At 36.2% G+C, this 19814-nt stretch overlaps 1 protein-coding gene across 3 annotated transcripts in view; it reads right to left on the bottom strand.

The window, feature by feature from the left end:
* INO80 (INO80 complex ATPase subunit) overlaps nt 1-19814 on the bottom strand; it is a 120064-nt gene that overhangs the window by 80052 nt on the left and 20198 nt on the right. The window contains exons 2-9 of one of the 3 annotated variants that reach the window (XM_061157540.1): nt 13449-13634; nt 13024-13193; nt 12865-12932; nt 10869-11051; nt 8332-8452; nt 7061-7275; nt 1391-1444; nt 121-324 (exon numbers count right to left, since the gene is read on the bottom strand). In XM_061157540.1, the coding sequence (XP_061013523.1) occupies nt 121-324; nt 1391-1444; nt 7061-7275; nt 8332-8452; nt 10869-11051; nt 12865-12932; nt 13024-13193; nt 13449-13591 (1158 nt within the window). In that variant the 5' untranslated portion in view covers nt 13592-13634. Of the gene's footprint in view, nt 1-120; nt 325-1390; nt 1445-7060; nt 7276-8331; nt 8453-10868; nt 11052-12864; nt 12933-13023; nt 13194-13448; nt 13650-19814 lie in introns of those variants that run through there. The other 2 variants (XM_061157541.1, XM_061157539.1) reach the window with 2 other exon arrangements.

Here is a 19814-nt window from a genome sequence, read left to right as displayed (position 1 = left end):
AAGTTATATCTTAAAATATTTTTTCGATGGTTTCATTGGTTAGATTTATAACTTATGAAATGTAAAACAATCTCTCAACACGGCTGCAGCAATTATGGTTTCCAAACTTTTATGCCCTACCTCCCGCATTTCTTCATCCAACTTCCGCTGCTCCAAGGCTTCCTTCTCTGCACGTTTACGGTGTTCCTTCTCCACTTTCTCATACTTCTTCCAGTATAGAAGCATTTCCTTGGTGAGACGGCGGGCACGAGGTAAAGTCTCCTTACAGTTTTTTTGGGCCTGCAAGGCGGCTCGACGCACCTCCTTCATGCATTGGTGGGCAAGCTGCAGATGACAACACATTATCACAATGGAGGAGGACCCAACACTGGGGCCAATTCTCCCAGGACTCTAAGGAACAGCATCCCTCAACCTGCCCAGTGCATATATTGTCCTCCTATGGCCATATCTTTTTCTCCTCCAATCTGATTAACGTCCCTGCATAGAAGTGTGAGCTAGTCCCAGGTCTGTGAGAAATCTACAGACCTTAGAAGATGAAAAAAAATATATAGTCACCTACAATGTTCTAGGAAGTTTTGAAGTATTATTAAACACATTACTAATAAGAGCTGTTGGGAATTCCCTGACAGCCCAGTGGTTAGGACTCCAAGCTCTCACTGCCAAGGGCCCTGGGAGTTCAATTCCTGCTTGGAGAACCAAAATCCCACAAGCTACATGGTATGGCCAAAAAACTTAAAAAAATAAAAAAAAAAAAGAGCTGTCAATATTTATTACATGCTAGGCACCATTCTAAGTTTAACGTAACTGATTCATTCTCCATAAAAACCATATGAAGTTGGTATTTTATATATAGATGAGAAAATGAGGATGAGTAACTAGCCCAGGACACACAACTAGTAAGGATGCCTCATCTAATTCTCACCACACTCAAACAAAGTTGTGTTGTTGTTGCTGCTGCTCGGTTGCTCAGTCCAGTCCAACTCTTTGCGACCCCAAGGACTGCAGCACGCCAGGCTTCCCTGTCCTTCACTATCTCCCAGAGTTTGCTCAAACTCATGTCAATTGAGTCAGTGACAAAGTTGTATTAATTCCTTCTATGGGAAAGTATTAATACCACCATTTCTTAGATGGAGAGTCTGAGCACAGGATGATGCGATGGTTTGACCAAGGACTTAAGAGTGGGCTATGGTCTTACCCAAAAAGGTATGAAAGCCAGGAAGGCAAGGAAGAAATTTTATAAAATAGATTGAAAACATTTAGAAACTCTCTCAAGTACTATTAGATTAATTATCAAAAGGTCACAAGAGACAAGAACAGCAAACATAGATCTAAATAATAAGAACACATTCCAGCAAAACATAAAATGGGAAATATAAAACTATAATCTTACCTTGCGGCTATTGGTGAGAAACAAGTTACGAGCTGAAGCTTTCTGCTTGTTGGCCTAAAATATTTAAAACAATATTTCAATCAGGATTCCTTTTTGGAAAAGAGATTGTGTAGACTGGCACTGTCATTTATTGATCTCCATGAAGATTTAAAAAATGTCAAACCAAGTATATTCAAAGTACAATACTTTTTCAGTTAAAAAAGACACATCACTTCCAAGAGTTATCCAAATGTACCAACTCAGAACCACACATAAAGTCCTAAAGCAATGTTAAAAAGAATAAGCTGGTCCTGTGTCTGCCTTAGATCGAATCCTCTGTATACTTCTGGGAAGAATTTAAGTTATATTTAAGGCTTGAACTAAGAAAATGTAACAACATATACTAACTCTAGCACCACCCTGATTAGGACATTGCTTTCTAGGGCCAATCTGCAAAGAAGCTGAGACAGCAGGGCACTCACATACAGAAAACATTAGGAGAAAGGTGAACTAGCCTCTCAGTTTGTGATTGCAGTCCTACCTCCAGCCAAGGAACACCCACTGCCACTATTACTTAATTTCTACCACCACTTGACCTCATCTTCTTCAACATAAATTCCAAGGTAGACCTAACACAAGATGACTCTGCAGCCCACAACCAGGTCTCAAACTGCTGATTATGTCTTCCACTTCAATTAAAAAAAAAAAAACACAACCATCTGCAATAAAGAAACCTGATTTCCCATGACAGCCCATTTATTTGATGTGAAGAGAGAGACAGAGCCTAATGGCTCTCTGATTATTAAAGAACTCTCCTCCTGATTATAAAGAAACAACAGGTTTAAAGTTACAGAAAGGGCCTGAAAGTCACTTCGATAATAATCCCACCTCAGACTGTCTGATTAAGGGAATTTTTTTAGGGCTTTTATAAAAAACTTTCTCTAGAGCAGCTATTGCCACTCTAAAGATAAAAATCTAAAATACTCCCACTAAATTCCTTATCATTTGAAGGCTCTTCACCAGGTATGAAATATGTTTTTCTGTAACTTTTCCCATTAAGAATGTTCATACAAGTCAACAGGGCACATGAAAAGATGCTCAACATCACTAGTCATCAGAGAAATGCAAATCAAAACAAAAAGGAAACAGCATCTCACACCTGTCAGAATGGTCACTATCAAGAGGACCACAAATAACAAATGTTGGAGAGGATGTGGAGAAAGGCAAACTGTTGGTGGGAACGTAAATTGGTACAGGTGCAATTGAAAACAGCATGCAGATTTCTCAAAGACTAAAAACAGAACTGGCACATCATCCAGCAATTCCTCTCTGGGTACATATCCAGGGAAAATAAATACATAAATTATTTAGTGAAAATATTAATTGATTAAAAAAGATACATACACCCCAATGTTCACAGCAGCACTATTTACAATAGCCAAGATATGGAAGCAACCTAAGTGTCCGACAACAGATGAAAGTGTGCCATTTGCAACAATGTGCATGGACCTACACAGTATTATGCTTAGTGAAATAAACCAGATAGAGCAAGACAATTACTGTATGTGGAATAAATTCCACTTTTATGTGGAATCTAAAATATAAACAAATGAATATAGTAAAACAAAAACAGTGTCGTAGATATAGAGAACAAACTAATGGTTACTAGTGGAAAGAGCGAAGAGAGGGAACAAGATAGTGATATGTGATTAACAGGTTCAAACTACTATGTGCTTTTTATACTGAGTTGTGTGAGTTGTTTATATATTTTGGATATTAATCTTTTGCCAGTCATATCATTTGTAAATATTTTCTCCTATTTTGTAGGTTTTCTTTTCATTCTGTCAATGGTTTCTTTTGCTGTGCAAATGCTTTTAAGTTTAATTAGGTTCCATTTGTTTATTTTTGCTTTTATTTCTTTTCCCTTAAGAGACAGATCCAAAGAAATAGTACTACAATTTATGTCAAAGGTTGTTTTGCCTATGTTTTCTTCCAGGAGTTTCATATCTTATCAGATCTTCTCAGGTCTTTAATTTGAGTTTATTTTTGTATATGGTGTGAGGAAACTGAACTAACTTTAGAGTTATGGAAAAGGTGCAAAAAATAGAGTTCCCTTACTACTACTCACCCCCACTTTTCCTAATTTTAGCAACTTATATAATCATAGTACAATTATTAAGAAAGGAAATTAACACCAGCAAAGTATTGACTAAATTACGGGTCTTATCTAAATGCCAAGAATTTCTGCACTAATATCCTCTTACTGTTCCAAGATCCTAGAACAGGATCCCACAATGCATTCATTTAGTTGCTCTTCTCCTTAATCTCTTCCTGGATGTAACATTTCCTCAATCTTTCTCTTTCATGTCCTTGACACTTGAAAAGCACAATCAGTTATTCTGCAAAGTGTCTGAAAATGTGTGGTTTTCTGGTGCTTCCTCACTACTGGAAAGACATTATGCACTTCAGCAAAAAAAGCAGAGAAATGTGGCATTGATGTACTCCTCTCAGCACACCACATCAAGGAGTTCATGGTATGAAAAACTATATTACTCGTGATATTTACTTTGGTCATTTGGATAAGGTGCACTCTGCCAGTTTTGAGGCTATATGAATTCTACTTCTCTTCTGCTCTCTAATTTTAGCATTCATAAATGCATCTAGTCTGCAACAAGTATTACTGTGGTATCTATGTAAGGATAATTTTATTTTCTTCTTTCCCTCTATATTTATTAACTGAATTTCACACTGAAAGGTAGAGATGCTCCATCTACACCTTTGTCTATTCAGGTATTTATGAAGTATGGACTGATAAATATTTCTTTTATTCCATGGGTTAAAATTCAGTGTCATTATTATTTTGCTGCTCAAATTATTCTAACTTTGGCCATGAAGTGGTCCTGCAAGCTTGTTCCTGTGTTCTTTTGACAAACCCCTCCTTCCCCTCCAGCTTTTTTCAGAACTTCCTTACTTTCCAGCAGCACTTAAAAGTGTTTTAAGGTTCATTTTGCTGGGTTTTTTGGGTTTTTTTGGCGGGGGGCAGGGGGGAAAGGCTGTGCTGTGTGGCTTGTGGAACCTTAGTATCCCAACCAGGGGTTGACGCACCAAGTTCTAACCACTGGACCACGAGAAAATTCCCTAAGGTTCATTTTGTATTCTCCCTGCTGAGTTCTGGAATACGGTACTTCTTGAAGGAGCCCTGATTCCTTTTACTAGAGAATAAAAGTTGTTTAGAAACCAAGACCTGGTTGCCAGGTATCCTCAATGTTACTAGGGTGTCACTGCTACTAGAGGCGGAAAAAAACATACATACACACCCAAGTATATCTCTGTATCTGGGTGTGTGTATAAAACCATGAATTTATACTGACACATCTGATTCCAATCAAATTTCATGGGCTTCATTTTAACTTTCCCCTTCTTCCTTACTTTTAATTTCCTTCTCCAGCAGTGAAAAATTGGCTCTCACCTACAATATATTTACTTATTTGTTCAATGCTAATAGACACATAAAGTAGTTTTAAAACTGTTAACCTAGACCCCTGGGAGAAACACTTTTTCTATGTCAATCATGGCATTTACGTATAGCTCCTTCACTCCTTACCCTTTCATATCCAATCAAAATACTGTTTCCCTCAGTTACTTATATGAGGTCCTTGTTCTACACTTCCTGTAACTTGATTATATTACTCATTTCTAATACAATTAAGTATATTTGTTCCTATTTTTATTCCATTTTGCCCACACATCCCTCTAACCTCCCTCTCCAGCCACATCCTGACTGGTTGATACTTTATTTTGAAGTATGTCAGAGACACGTAAAACATTAGTATGGTTCTGAAAAGCAGTCTTGTACAAGATACACTCAAAGACTTCTTCCTCCTCATCGCTGCTACCCTGTCTCCATTCCTTCCCTTCTTTCCATCCTTTTCCCACCTGCCCTTTATAAGGAATCAATCACTTTAATTTCTGGTTCATCCTTCTTGAATTTCTTTTGAACAGGTATTTGTGCATTTTCTTATATTCCCTTTGTTCTCACATTAAAAGTATATTTACTTTTTTATGTTTTGTCTCTTTAACTGTATGTCCTAGAAACTACTTTATATCAGCTCAGAGAGGTCTTCCTCCTTCTTTATTTTTAACAGCAGTATGATAATCCACTGAGTAGACCTGTCATCATTTAATTCAAGCCCCATATATGGACATTTAGACTGTTTTCATTATTTTGCAATTACAAATAATGCTACAATAAATAAGCCTGTTTACATGTATTTTTGTGTGGTTACTTCAAGGTAGACTCCTAGAAGTGGAAGTGCTGATTTGAAAGGTAAATGCATCTGTAGATTAGTAGGTGTTGCCAACCTTCCTCTAATACAGTTCTAATTTGTATTCCTAGCAGTAATACATGAGAGCACCTGTTTGCCCAGAGGCTCCTTAATAGAATAAACTGTTGTATTTAAAAAATTTTGCCAGTGTGATAGGTGATAAAGAGTTTGACTTTTGTCTAAGGGTATCTAAGTGGTTTTTCATTTGTATTACCCCAATTATGAGATACTTTGAACTGAATCTGTGGTAATTTTTCCCCTCAATTTTTAAGTTCTTTCTGTGTTAGAGACAATAGCCTTGTAACTACAGTATTCAATGTAAATAATGTCTCACAATTTGTCAGCTGTCTTTTGTCAGGCAAAAACTTATTTTTATGTGGTCAAATTTAAGAGTATTTTCTTATATTACCTCTGGATGCTGAATTATAAACTCTTTCCTACACAAAAATTAGATAGAAATGCAATCATTTTATTCTAATATTTGTATGATTTCATTTTTTTACACTGACATCCCAATTTAGAGTATATGTGTGAAACACAGACCTAATTTTACCTTTTTTTGAAATGGCTATCTAGTTGTCCAGCACCACTTATTAAAAAAAATGTACCACTAGTCTATCTGCCTATCCATGTATCAATATCACACTATTTTAATTGCAGAGATTTTATAGTATGTTTTAAAGTTTGGGAAGGTTTTTTACTGTTTCTCTAGTAATTGTTGCATACTAACTTGTTCCACAGAGTTTAGAATCAGCTTCTAAAGTCACGAAATATCCTGTTCATATTTCAATTAAGATTGCACTCAATTTATAATGAAGCAATTAACTGAATAAAATGCAAACCACTGGTGAATCTAAGTAAAGGAATACAGACATTCCTTGCATTTTTTCTGCAACTTTTAAGTTTGAAATTAGTAAGTCAAACTAAAACATTCAAACAAATTAAAAGAGCAAAATGAATGCTTATACATGTTTTCCTAATCATTCACATTTTCTTCTAATACCTGTGATTATTCAGTAACATCCAAATGTTTACAGTGTCTAAGAAAACACATCTCCATCATTTTGTTTTAATCTCCTGTATGATCACTTTAAAATCAGCTGTCAAATCTCTATTGTTTTATGTAAGAAAATTGCATTCCTTCCTCAAAGAGGTATCCCTCCATTTTTTTGGCAAAGGAGCACAACACAATTATCTTGTGAATCCTGATCAAACTCTAGAAAATCAATTAACCAACGAGAGAACTATCCAGGATTCTCCCAATTCCAGTAGATAGTCTCTTCCTGAATCCTGTGAAAGAATCCAGCTCTCCCGGCTTCTCTTTGGAGGGCAGGCCGAGAAATTCTACCTGGAGGCACCGACTTACCTTTGGTAGTTCCTTTTTCACAATGCTGAGCCACACTTTCCTGCGACGGGCATTGAGCTGCTCAATGGATAAGTGCTTCTTCTTGGTGCCAGGAGGAGGTGCATCATGAGAGAACTTGGCAAAAACTTTGGTCTGGTGGTGGTGGCGACGAGGGGATTCTTCAGAGGAAAGCTCTTCATCTCTTCGCCTTTTCTTCTTCACTTTTTTCAACTTAGCTGCAAAGGAACAGACTCTCAGAAGGTTGCTTTTCTTCTTTTCCACAGAACAAAGTCATAAAACAACCTTATCACTTTAAGAAAAATCAAGGTTCTTTTCTCATTCCACTTAGACTGGCAATGTTTATCCCTTTATCTATCCAGGTCCATGAATACTCCAAGAAGATCACACTACCTTGGAAAGGAACACTGGATACTCCCTCTGTTTACATGAATGAGAAATAAAAAAGAATGTTGAGAACTGAATTTCTTTTGAAACCAACAATAGGAAGGGAGGCTTACGAATTATCATGAGCTCAAGTAATGATCAGAAGGAAGGAAACATTTCTATTTGGTGGCAATGTGAGGTGACTAAAAAATAATAATAAATAATGCATTTGCTGATATGACACTAAGATCTGAGAGAAGAAAATTATACATGAAAGAAAAACCTAGCTTGAAAGGGAGGGTAAAAGGATGAGAAACTACAGAGATAAAACAAGGAGGATAGGGAAGGTGGCTAAAAAGAGTTTTTCTGAATAGCAATTTAGGGGAATAAAATCTGCCTAGTATAGATAGTCTAAAACTTTCCTTTCCTATTTCCTTCCTGATTTCCAGATGCTTGGAACTCAAGAGAGGAAAAGACATTTCCTGGCAAACATGCAAACAAACACTCCTGAAGATCAGGAGGTGATCTATTTTAAATCACTATATACAGCAACAGTTAAAACTTATTTCAAATACTTCAGGTTACTCCTCATACCTCCCTGTGTAACCAACTTCTTCCTCTCCCAGAATATTTTCACTATTTAGAGAGTATGTAGAAGAAAAAATTGGAATATACTAATTGGCTTAAACCTCTGGCAAAGAATCTATAGTTCTCATGTCGTCATAATTCTAGAAAAGATCACAAACCAAATACAAAATAAGTTTAGTAATACTTAAAACTAGTAATGAGATAAAGGAGGCTAGGGTTTTTCAGATGAAGCAAATTTCTACTACATGGATTATGTTGAAAGTCCCAATGTACCTGAAACTAAGAAGGAGTAAAGGTAGAAGGCAAGTCAATATGCTTACCTTTAAGTTTCTTTTCTTCCTTGAATTTCTTTTTTTTGGGTCCTAGAAGGTGCCGCTGCTGCTCATAGAAAGGGTCATAGGTGGAAAGCAGCCCTGCACTGTAGTATTGGTATTGCTGCAACTAAAACATGCAAAGACATGATGCTTAGAAGAGCCCGTCTCTCTTACAGTTCAGTCTTCAAATCAACTCTATTAAAAAAAGCCGTTCCAGAGGAAAAACCACAGTTGCTACATATAGTATTCTTCCCATAAAGAGACCAATGAAGATCTAATACATCAAAGTGAATTATTTCCTTAACTTCAAAACAAAATGGTTTCATTGGCTATGCACACAGCAAGTTGTTGAAAATAACTTAAACAAACAAACAAACAAAAATCCTTCATAATTCTGAGTCTCCACCAGAGTATTTACTTTGTCCTGACACATATTTGTCATTGCAGAAAGGTCTCCTCTTGAATTCATCAACAAGAAACAAACGTATTTCTATTACCAACAGGTCCTTAGACTTACTAAGATTCCTAACACCTGCTTTCCCAGCTCTTAGTTTTGTATGTGGCTTGAACAGTCCCCAGCCATCCAATTCCTCACTGTTTGACGTCTTCTCTCTTCATTTCCCACTGAGAGAGTTTGACAACATTATACATAGTGTTTTTGTTACCAGAATTCAAACATGTGAATAATCTACTTTTTTCTACCCAAAGAGTAATTAATCTTTTCAAACATTTCATTTAAATTGACCTCCACAGCTCAATGGGTAAATATGAAGATAAATAAATAAAATTAGGTAGTCTATTGTTGAATCTCTTTCCTGAATTATAGCCAAATGAATGGTCCAAGGACTGAACCTAGCATAAAAGAGTGCCGTGAAGAACTACTACAAGGTCTATTAAAACATTCATCAAACTGTAAACTTAAAATCTGTGAACTTTTCCACATGTGCGTTTTACTTCAATTAAAAAAAAAACAAAACCAAATATTTTGAATGCTGCTGCTGCTGCTAAGTCACTTCAGCCGTGTCCAACTCTGTGCGACCCCATAGACGGCAGCCCACCAGGCTCCTCTGTCCCTGGGATTCCCCAGGCAAGAACACTGGAGTGGGTTGCCATTTCCTTCTCCAACACATGCATGCATGCTAAGTCGCTTCAGTCGTGTTGAACTCTGTGCGACCCTATGGACAGCAGCCCCCAGGCTCCTCTGTCCACAGGGTTCTCTAGGCAAGAATACTGGAGTGGGTTGCCATTTCCTTCTCCAGTATTTTGAATACCAACTGCCTTAGCACTGTACTTTAAGAGGGAACTCCTTGTCTAAGTCAGAAGTCATATATCTTACTATCTGTCACTTCTACAGGTTTATAACTTTTAACATATTATTCAGAGCTTTCTAAACTAACTTTGGACCTTAATGGTGGAAAACTTTTAGGTCTTCAAATATCCTATTACTCATTATGTACAAAGCACTAAGACTTCTGACAAAAATCAGAAGGCATTGATAACAGCATTCAAATAGTTGCCACTTAAATCATCAATCTAATGTTATTATGTGAAGAAAGGGAGTTTTTCCAAGATACGAACACTTTCAAAAAAAACAACTGCATTAAAAAAGCAACCATAAGAATTTTAAATGTGCGGCTGCCTTGGAAAACAGCCTGACAGTTCCCCCAAAAGCTCAGTGTTACGATATGACCCAGTGATTCTTTTCCTTGGTATATGCTCAAGAGAAATAAAACATATGCTCACAGAGAAAACCCATACACAAATCTTCATGGCAGTATTATTCATAAGCACCAAAAAGTGAAACAATTCAATATTCATAGCTATGATCCATAAAGCTCAAAATCCAATTAGTTAGTAGAAGCAATCCAATTAGTTATCAAATGATGCATGGATAAATAAAATACAGTATGTCCATACAATGGAATATTATTTGGTAATAAAAAGGAATGAGGTACTAATAATACATGTTACAACATGAATGAACTCTGAAAACATTATGCCAAGTGAGAGAAGCTGGACATAAAGCACCACATGTTCCATTTGTACAAAATGTCTAGACTAGGCAATTTATAGAGAAATGGTGGATTGATAGCTGCCTGGAGCAGAGCAGAATGAAGAGAATGAGAGGGGAGTTCCCTAGTGGCCAAGAGGTTAAGATTCCATGCTTTCATTTCCATGGTCCAGGTCAATCTCTTATCAGGGAACTGGGATTCCTTAAGCTAAAAGGTACAGCCAAAACTAAAAAAAATTTTTTGAAAAACAGAATGAAGAGCAAGAACTAAGGGGAATGAGACTTCTTTTTGAAGAAAATATTCTGAAATTAGATAGTGATGACAGTTACAAATTCTAGAATATACCAAGAACAACTGAACGGTGTACTATTAAAAGACTGAACTTTTTTGGCATGTGAAATGTTTTTCAATTATTAGAACTACAACAACCACCATCTAAATAGAAAGTTACAAAGATATAGTTACAATTAATATAAACCAGAGGGTAAATACACAGCATGAAAACCTGAGATTTCTCCTGGAACTCTTTACCTCCTTCTCTTTACTATACTTATTCTGGTGAAGTTTCTTATATTTGTGCAGTCGCAACATATTATGAAGATCTTCTCTGTTGAGACTGAGTTCTTCCTCTTCATCATCATCATCATCTTCTTCTTCATCGTTGTCTTCACTATGAGAATCTGCCTCACTGGATTCATCACTCAGCAGAATGCTCTGAAAAAGGGAGGAAATGGAAATGGAACCTCTGATATGAAACAATTACTTTCATAATCCAAGGATTTTCTCCCCCAGTTTTCAAAATGACAAAAACAGCTGGAGGATAATCATTCTAGTTTCCCTTATACTATTCTTTACCAATTCAACTGAAAAACAAAAAGATATCAATTAAACCTACTGATTCCCAAGTAAAAAGCACTAAAACATGAGAAATGCTATCAAAAGCAACAAGGCTAAATTTCACTTAGTACATATACTACACATAAGATAATTTAACTAAATGTCAAATTCCAAGACAAAAAACTAAACAAAAGCTAAAAAACTAGTATAGCGTAAAAGGGAATATAGAATGCTAGTTGTGATGGCTGATAATGGAGAAACAACCCCAAAATCCATTAACTGATGAATGGATAAACAAAACGTGGTGTTATCCATATAACAAACTATTATTTGGCAACTGAAATGAAGGAACGAGTACTGACGTGTGCCACAACATGAATGAACCTTGAAAACATTACCCTAAGTAAAAGAAGCCAGACAAAAAAGGCCACATTTAATGTTTCCATTTATATGAAATGTCTAGAATAGGCAAATCCACAGAGACAGAAAACAGATTAATGGTTGTGAAGGGCTGGGGAAAGTAGAGAATGAGTAATTGCTAATGAGTAGAATTTCTTTCTGGAGTGATGAAAATGCTCTTGAATTAGACAGTGGTGATGGCTGCAATAACTTTATGAACGTGCTCAAAATTATTAAATTATAAATTTTAAAAGGGAATATTTAATGGCATGTGAATTACATCTTGATTTTTAAAAGTGTGACAGTGAAGCACAGAGGTTATTGCACTCCCAACAGTTTAAAACCTCACTGACATGAAGCAAATCAGGACTTTATCACGTGAGTCTTTTAAATGCCTTGGTAATAAAAATGAAAGGATAACTTTAAACTACATTGAACTCTTCACAAGAAAAGTATAAAATAGAGAAATAATTAGTTTCATTAGAAGAAAGGCTATCCTTAATTGAACCGAGCTGACAGTAATCTTGTAAGAGTGTAAATGAGACTACACCACTCCCTTGCTTACAAATACTCCAATTGCTTACCAATTGCTGTAAAAAAAAAAAAAAAAAAGAGTTAAAATACAAATTCCTCAACACAGTGTACAAGGCCCAACATGATAAGCTAACCTCAGCTTCTACTGTCCTCTTACTGTGCTCCAGCTATATCAGCCTTCTTTACTTCCCCAAACATACCAAGTTGCTTCCTCTCTCAGGACTTCTGCCATTTTTCCTTCTTACTGAAATGCTTTTATCTTAAACCTTCACAGAGTTCTCTCTGATCATTCCGCTAAAATGTTACCTCTTTAAAGAAACTTTTTATTTACTTACTACAGGCTTACTCCCTCCATTAGAATGTAAGCTACTTGGGGTAGGAACTCAATGCATCTATGTACAATAATGTTGCCCAAGGCAGGATGCTTCAATCAACATCTGCTGAATGAATGAACTACTCAAGTACTAATAAAAAAAATAAATTAATTGTGGTTACAAGCCAGTAAAGGTAAGGATCTTATCTGATATATTTCTGTACTCCCTTGCTTAGCATAGGGCTTTAGTCCTAAAAACTTTGTTAAAATGAACTTTGCTGAGTCCTCTATAGACTTTTCTCTATAATCTCTTAAAACACCACTCAGAATAAAAGACTCATGTCTAGGAAAATCTCTGCCAGTATACCAAAATTAATCAGTTACTTTCCTATTTGTAATTTTAGTGGGTTATTTAAATTATAAATGTTCTACCTTATCTCTTACCTTTAGCCACTTTCTGCTTTTCTTCAACTTAGAGAAGTTATATAAATTCCCTTTGTCAAATTTTGATTCTGTGTAAAGAAACACAAAGAATAAGAAAAAACGAAAGGACAACTGCCCCAAGAGAACTGATAGTTCAAAAAGGGATCTCACCACACTGACCTGACTGCAGAACTCCATTCAATGAGTATGTGTTTAACATTTCAGAATTGCTTGCTCCAGAAGTCTCACCAAGCAATGAATTTGGAGGTTCTTCCTTAACTTGTATCAAGGGATCCCCAGACTGGGGCAATAGAGGATTACTGTCATCCAGTCCATCTTCACTTTCATCACTACAAATTAAAGAATGATGAATCCACAATAAAAACTGACCTAGCAAAATATTATAATTTATGGTTAGTAGACTAAACACTTTACAGAAGAAATTTATCCTTTGGTTAGGTTGACTGTATTTTATTTTAAAGAAAGAAGGAAAAAAAAAATCAAACATTCTAAAATCAGTAAGATATTTTAACCCTAAAATCTACAGGAATAATGGGAATCAGAAATGTGGTAAAACATTACATTGGGAAGATGGAATACCATACCTAGAAATATTCCTGTTGAAGATGGCTGATGTTTGTCGCAGGAAATGGTCCAACCGGAGGGCCCTCTCCAGGTATTGAAGGTAGAGGGGCTTTGCCAGCTCAGTGCAGCCGCCATCGTCCCCGGCACCCAACTCCGAGGCCATAGAACAAATCTGTCTTCATGCACAAGGGTTTCCGACTGCACGGCTGCAGAATGGGGATAAGTAGTAAAAAGATGAAATGCTATTCCCTCTCCCTTTATTTTGCCTGCTTGCTATCAATGTGAAGAGAAACCAGAATATAAGTCTACAGATGATAAGGCACTGTTCTCCTAATGCAAAGGAAGAAGTTAAAAGGATGAAAAAAAAAATCAAAATATAGAAATACTGCCATCTGTCATAACGAAAATTCATGATACTTTTCTGAAACAGTGCCTTAAAATTTATACTCAATTCTCTTTCACCCTACAATTAATAACTACTCACAACTATCCAAATCTGTACCATAAATTCACTGTTGTGCATCTCATAGAGGAGCACTTGTTCTCAGCATCACCCTTCCAAACAGCTACCTCCTTTTTCATTTTGTACTTACATTCATTCGTATGTGTGAGGTAGTAATTGCAATCCATTTACAAGGGATTAGATACACTGGCAAAGTATTTTATTATATACTCTTTTATAAATATGTCATTAAATATAAAGATTTAGAGATGATTTTAAAAACTGGAGCAAAGAGAATAAAAGTGAGAGTGAGAAACCTGAGCATTTTCTTTGCTACCTTACGCTGTTAAGGAGAAAGTCAGAGTCAGGACATCGTCACTAGGGAATCGACATGACCACTTCCCCCCAACAGTCTTTCATGTAACATCTCCTAACTTATAACTGGAGTTATGGGGTTGAGCCAGGATTAAATAATGGGACAATACATAGCAATTAGCCCACCCTCTGATATACAGTGAGTACTCAACAAATATTATTTTGTAAAGTTGATAATCCAATAAATTCAGGTATAATCTTTAAAGGAAACCAAGATATCTTTATCTTGAGTTGTCTTCTCTTTTTATTATGAAGCATTAGTCACTCAGTCATGTCAGACTCTTTGTGACCCCATGGACTGTAGCCTGCCAGGCTCTTCTGTCGATGGGATTCTCCAGGCAAGAATATTGGAGTGGGTTACCATTCCCTTTTCCAGGAGATCTTCCCAACCCAGGTCTCCAGCATTGCAGGCATTTTTTACCACTTAGCCACCAGAGAAGGGGCCTTTTTATTTTTATTATAGATTTTAAAATTTTCTTAATATAATCTTTCTCTTATATTCCCTTAATTTTTTCTTAAGAGGATGTTAAAAATTCTCCCAATTGTGCTACAGATTCAACACAATCCCTATCAAAATCCCAGCAGGCCTTTCTCCTCCCCCCACCCCAGAAATTGACAAGCTGATTCTTAAATTTACATGGAAACTCAAAGAACCTAGAATAGTCAAAATAATTCTGCAAAAGAACAGGACTGAATGATTTATACTGCCTGATTTTAAATGTATTTATAAGAAAGCTACAGTCATTAGGACAGTGTGATACCTGTATAAGGATAACCACACAGACCAATGAAATAGGTCTGAAAAATCCAGAAATAAACCTCATATTTACGGCAATTAATTTTCAATGAAGGTGCCAAGGCAATTTCAGTGGGGGAAAGGATAGTCTTTTCAACAAATTGTGCTGGACAACTGAATATAACACATACAAAAAACTGAATTTAAACCATTTACCTCATACCATGCAAAAAAAAAATTCAAAATGGTTCAGAGATCCAGGTGTAAAATCTCAAAATACAGAACTTTGTTCTACAAGAAAAAAAACCATCATAATTTCAGATGTGTCTTTATAAAGAACTCTGGCAACAAAATAAGATAACTCAAGTAAAAAATATGCAAATGACTTTGGACAGATATTTTACCAAAGAAGATATACAAATGATTAATAGAACATGGAGATGCTCAACATCAAAAACTGCAAATTAAAATTACAGAGGGATACCATTTACACCCACTAGAATGGTTCTGGTAAAAAGATCATAATTGTTAGCGAAGATATGGAGAAACTGAAACCCTCATACATTGCTGGTGAAAATGTAAAATATTATAGCCACTACTGAAAAATTAGGCAGTTGCTTGAAAATTTGAATACAGAGCTACCATGTGATCTAGCACTTCCACTCTTTGTTATCTACTCAAAAGAAAGAAAAACACACATCCACCATTTAAAGCCTTTTATGTGAATGTTCACAGCAATATTATTTATAATAGTCAAAAACGGAAATCATCTAAATGTCTATCAGATAGTGAATGGACAAACAAAATGTGGCCTAGACAATGGAATACTAATCAGCAATAAAAAGGAATAAACAATTCATAAATGCAATAACATGAACGAGCCTCAAAATTTTGTTAAATAAAAGAAGGGAGACACCAAAGACCACATACTCTAAGATTCCATTTATATAAAACACCCAGAAAAAGAAACCTATAGATACACAAGGTAGGACAGTGGTTTGCTGGAGGTGTAAAGGGGGAGTGACTACAAAAGGATACTAGAGAACTTTTTTTAGGCGAGTTGGAAATGTTTTAAACCAACACTGTAGTGATGGTTGCACAATTCCGTAATTTTGCTAAAAAAAATCATTGAATTATAACTTAAACAAGGTGAATTTCAAGGCATATAAAATATCAGCCTTGGTAACAAAGTAAACAATGTCAAAAATACTTAAAATACTTTTTATCAAAGCCTTTATAAAAATCTTTTAAAGTTCTTTTTTTTTAAATAAAAGACTTCAATACATTCTACTTTTCAAATGAGGCCTAATATTTACCCATTCCACATGACTCCAAAGAAACTTGGTGTTTACAAGCAAAGGGGCTTCCCTGGCGGTACAGTGGTGAGAACTCACCCGCCAATGCAGAGGACACGTTCTAGCCCTGGCCTGGGGAAGATTCCACACGCCGCAGAGCAACTAAGCCCATGGGCCACAACTACTGAGCCCACATGCTGCAACTACTGAAGCCCATGTCCTACAGCCTGTGTTCTACGACAAAAGAGAAGCCACTGCAATGAGAAGCCTGTGTACTGCAACGAAGAGTAGCCCCCTCTCGCCACAATTAGAGAAAGCCTGTGTACAGTAATAAAGATGCAGTGCAACCAAAAATAAAAACAAATAAATAAATAAAATAAAGCAAGGGATTTCCTCAGTTGTCCAATGGCTAAGACTCTGCATTCCCAGTGCAAGGGGTCCAGGTTCAAGCCCAGATCAGGGAACTAGATCCCACATGCTGCGACTAAGATCCAGCGCAGCCAAATAAATAAAAGTAACCATTAAAAAAAAAAAAAAAAAAAACTATTCAAAAAAAATAAAGCAAAACTATCTTAGATAATAATATAACACATTCAATATATATACAAATAAAAGCACATCAAGCTGCTACTTGGAAGACCTAGACAGTCATTTTTCCAAAGAAGACATATAGATGGCCAACAGGCATGTGAAAATATGCTCAACAATGCTAATTATCAGGGAAATGCAAATCAAAACTACAATGAGGTATCACCTCACACCCATCAGAATGGTCACTATCAAAAAGTCTACAAGTAATAAATGCTGAAGAGGGTATGGAGGAAAGGGAATACTTCTACTTTGCTGGTTTATCTGCTGGTTTATAAACTGGTTTATCTGCTGTGGAAAACAACATGCAGTTACCATATGATCCAGCAATACCACTCTTGGATATATACACAAAAGTGATGAAAATTCTAATTCAAAAAGATAAATGCACTCCAATGTTCATAGCACTATTCATAACAGCCAAAACATGGAAGCAACAGATGAACAGATAAAGATGTGGTATATATGTTGCAGCAACATGGATGGACCTAGAGAGTACCATACTAAGTGAAGGCAAACAGAGAAAAACAAGTATTATGACATCACATACATGGAATCTAAAATATAATACAAATGAACTTACTTACAAAACAGAAACAGACTCACAGACAGAGAAAACAAACTTATGGTTACCAAAGGGGAAAGAGGGAGGGGAATAAGTTAGGGGTACTGAATAACAGATATACATCACTGTATTAAAATAAACAAAAAGAATTTATTGTGTTACTGAACCATTTTCTGTACACCTGAAACTAACACAATACGATTAATCATCTATCAGTTCAGATCAGTTCAGTCGCTCAGTCGTGTCCAACTCTTTGCAACCCCATGAATCGCAGCACGCCAGGCCTCCCTGTCCATCACCAACTCCCGGAGTTTACTCAAACTCATGTCCATTGAGTCGGTGATGCCATCCAGCCATCTCATCTTCTGTCGTCCCCTTCTCCTCCTGCCCCCAATCCCTCCCAGCATCAGGGTCTTTTCCAATGAGTCAACTCACCCTAATCATCTATAGTTCCATAAAAAAATAAAAGATTGATGCTTGGCTCCCTCCTAAGGTCTTATTACAAAATAACTGATATTATTAGGCTTTACTTAATTTGCCTGATAATGATCTTAATTAAGGGACTGTGAAGGTATGACTACAAAGAAACACTAGGTAATTCAAAAGGAACTATTTCTTAAATAGTTCCTTAGTACCTAGGCTGCATACTAAACATGAACTCAAAACCAGTTAAGTCGAGGAAAGATCAGTTATTTGTATGGTCTTACAAGGCTCAGTGTGCCCCCTTGGGAAACCCCAATCCTTTCGTCTGATTCTCCCAGAATCACCTTTGTTAGCGCATCACCACTGACAGCTGAAACAACAAACATGAAACAGCACTCTCTTATTTCCACAAAACTAAAGGAGGAGGTGTATGAAGTTCTTCACAAGAAGTTTTATGATGACATCTGGAGAGTCAATTAATATTTTTAAAGTATTTGATTAGATTTTGTCATAAAATATACATAAAATTTACCATTTTAATCACTGTTAAGTAGAAAATTCAATAGCATACACAAATTAAGAACACCCTGAAAATGCTTCTAAACTTCCTGTCAGATCCATCCCCACCTTGATGTGAAGAGCGCCTTTTAAGACTCATCTAACCACAGGCTATCACTGCAATTTCAAAGGATGAAAGAACTATTAGTGACCTGGTCCATACCCTGAACTCTGGTTCTTTAACCCTGATTACCCTGCAACTTGGACTGTGATCACCCTTCAGTTCCTAAATAAAGCTTGATATCCATGGTAAAGTATCTGCTTTCAAATCAAACCCACATACATCAGACTTACCTACCTATGTCCATGTATGGTCCTAGGCTGACTGCTTTGCATTCTCTAATCACTGCTATGCCTTTATGGATACTGCCTTGCCCTTATTCTATAAATAACATCTCTGTAAGATAAGTCTCACCAAGCTGAGATGAAATCTCTCAAAGACAAAATGAGATACCCTGTTTCAGAAAACACTTTCAGATTATTCTTAGCCAAAACCTTCCTCTTCTTTGAACATCTATGTGGTTATTTACAGAAAGGATGGCACTTACATGATCTTACAGTTGACTAACTGTACATACACATGTATGCCTTAGCTGCCTTACTAAATAAACTTGCTAAACTATTTGGGCAAAGAATCCCTATCTAATGAACCTATCTGGTTCTGATATTTTAAAATGACCATATTAATTTGCTTTTCAAAACATAGTCTTAAATTTCAAGGCTACAAAACTCTAGTTCTACTTTCTATACAAAGACAATCTGTAGTCAATGACCACAGGTCCCCACGTCCATCCTGGACACAAGACTTGCGGAAAAAAGTTTAAATAAGACAAATCAAAAGATAACAAAAGTCAGGTAACAGAAACTTAAGCAGAATGGATTCAATCATTTATTATCCTGTTGAACAACAACAGGAGAATGCATGAACTGAATGAATACCTTTCAGGGAATCCTCCATAAAATTGATCTCTCAGGTAAGCTTAGATAAATATGGGGATAGGAGAGATCAAGGCGTTACTTCTAGACAAGAAGCTGAAGGACACCTGCACCAACTGCCAATTCTTAGCTGAGAATTTCCATCCTCCCCCAAATGAAAGACCTAACAGGGAAAGCCATCCTATTTCTGAATAGGGGTGAGCTAACAGGCTCTGTTCAATGGTAGCCTAATCTAAGAAACCGTTTTTAGTTTAGATTTTAATTTTTTTTAAGGGAAAGGGGTGAGTTCTAATCTTTATTTCTCAATAGCAATGGCAATAACATGATATATCACGACCACCTCATAAAATACTACAATTACAATTCTGGTGATTAAGTATTTGTCATAAGACCTAAACATTTAGACTTTCCATAATTTTCACCCCCAATTTCTCTTTATAAATATTGCCCCAAGTTAGTTTCACACCA

The sequence above is a fragment of the Dama dama genome, chromosome 12 (genome assembly GCF_033118175.1).
Source record: "Dama dama isolate Ldn47 chromosome 12, ASM3311817v1, whole genome shotgun sequence".
Taxonomy (NCBI): Eukaryota; Metazoa; Chordata; class Mammalia; order Artiodactyla; family Cervidae; genus Dama; species Dama dama.
Note: the sequence above shows the minus strand (reverse complement) of the source record. Positions and strands in the feature narration are given on the sequence as shown.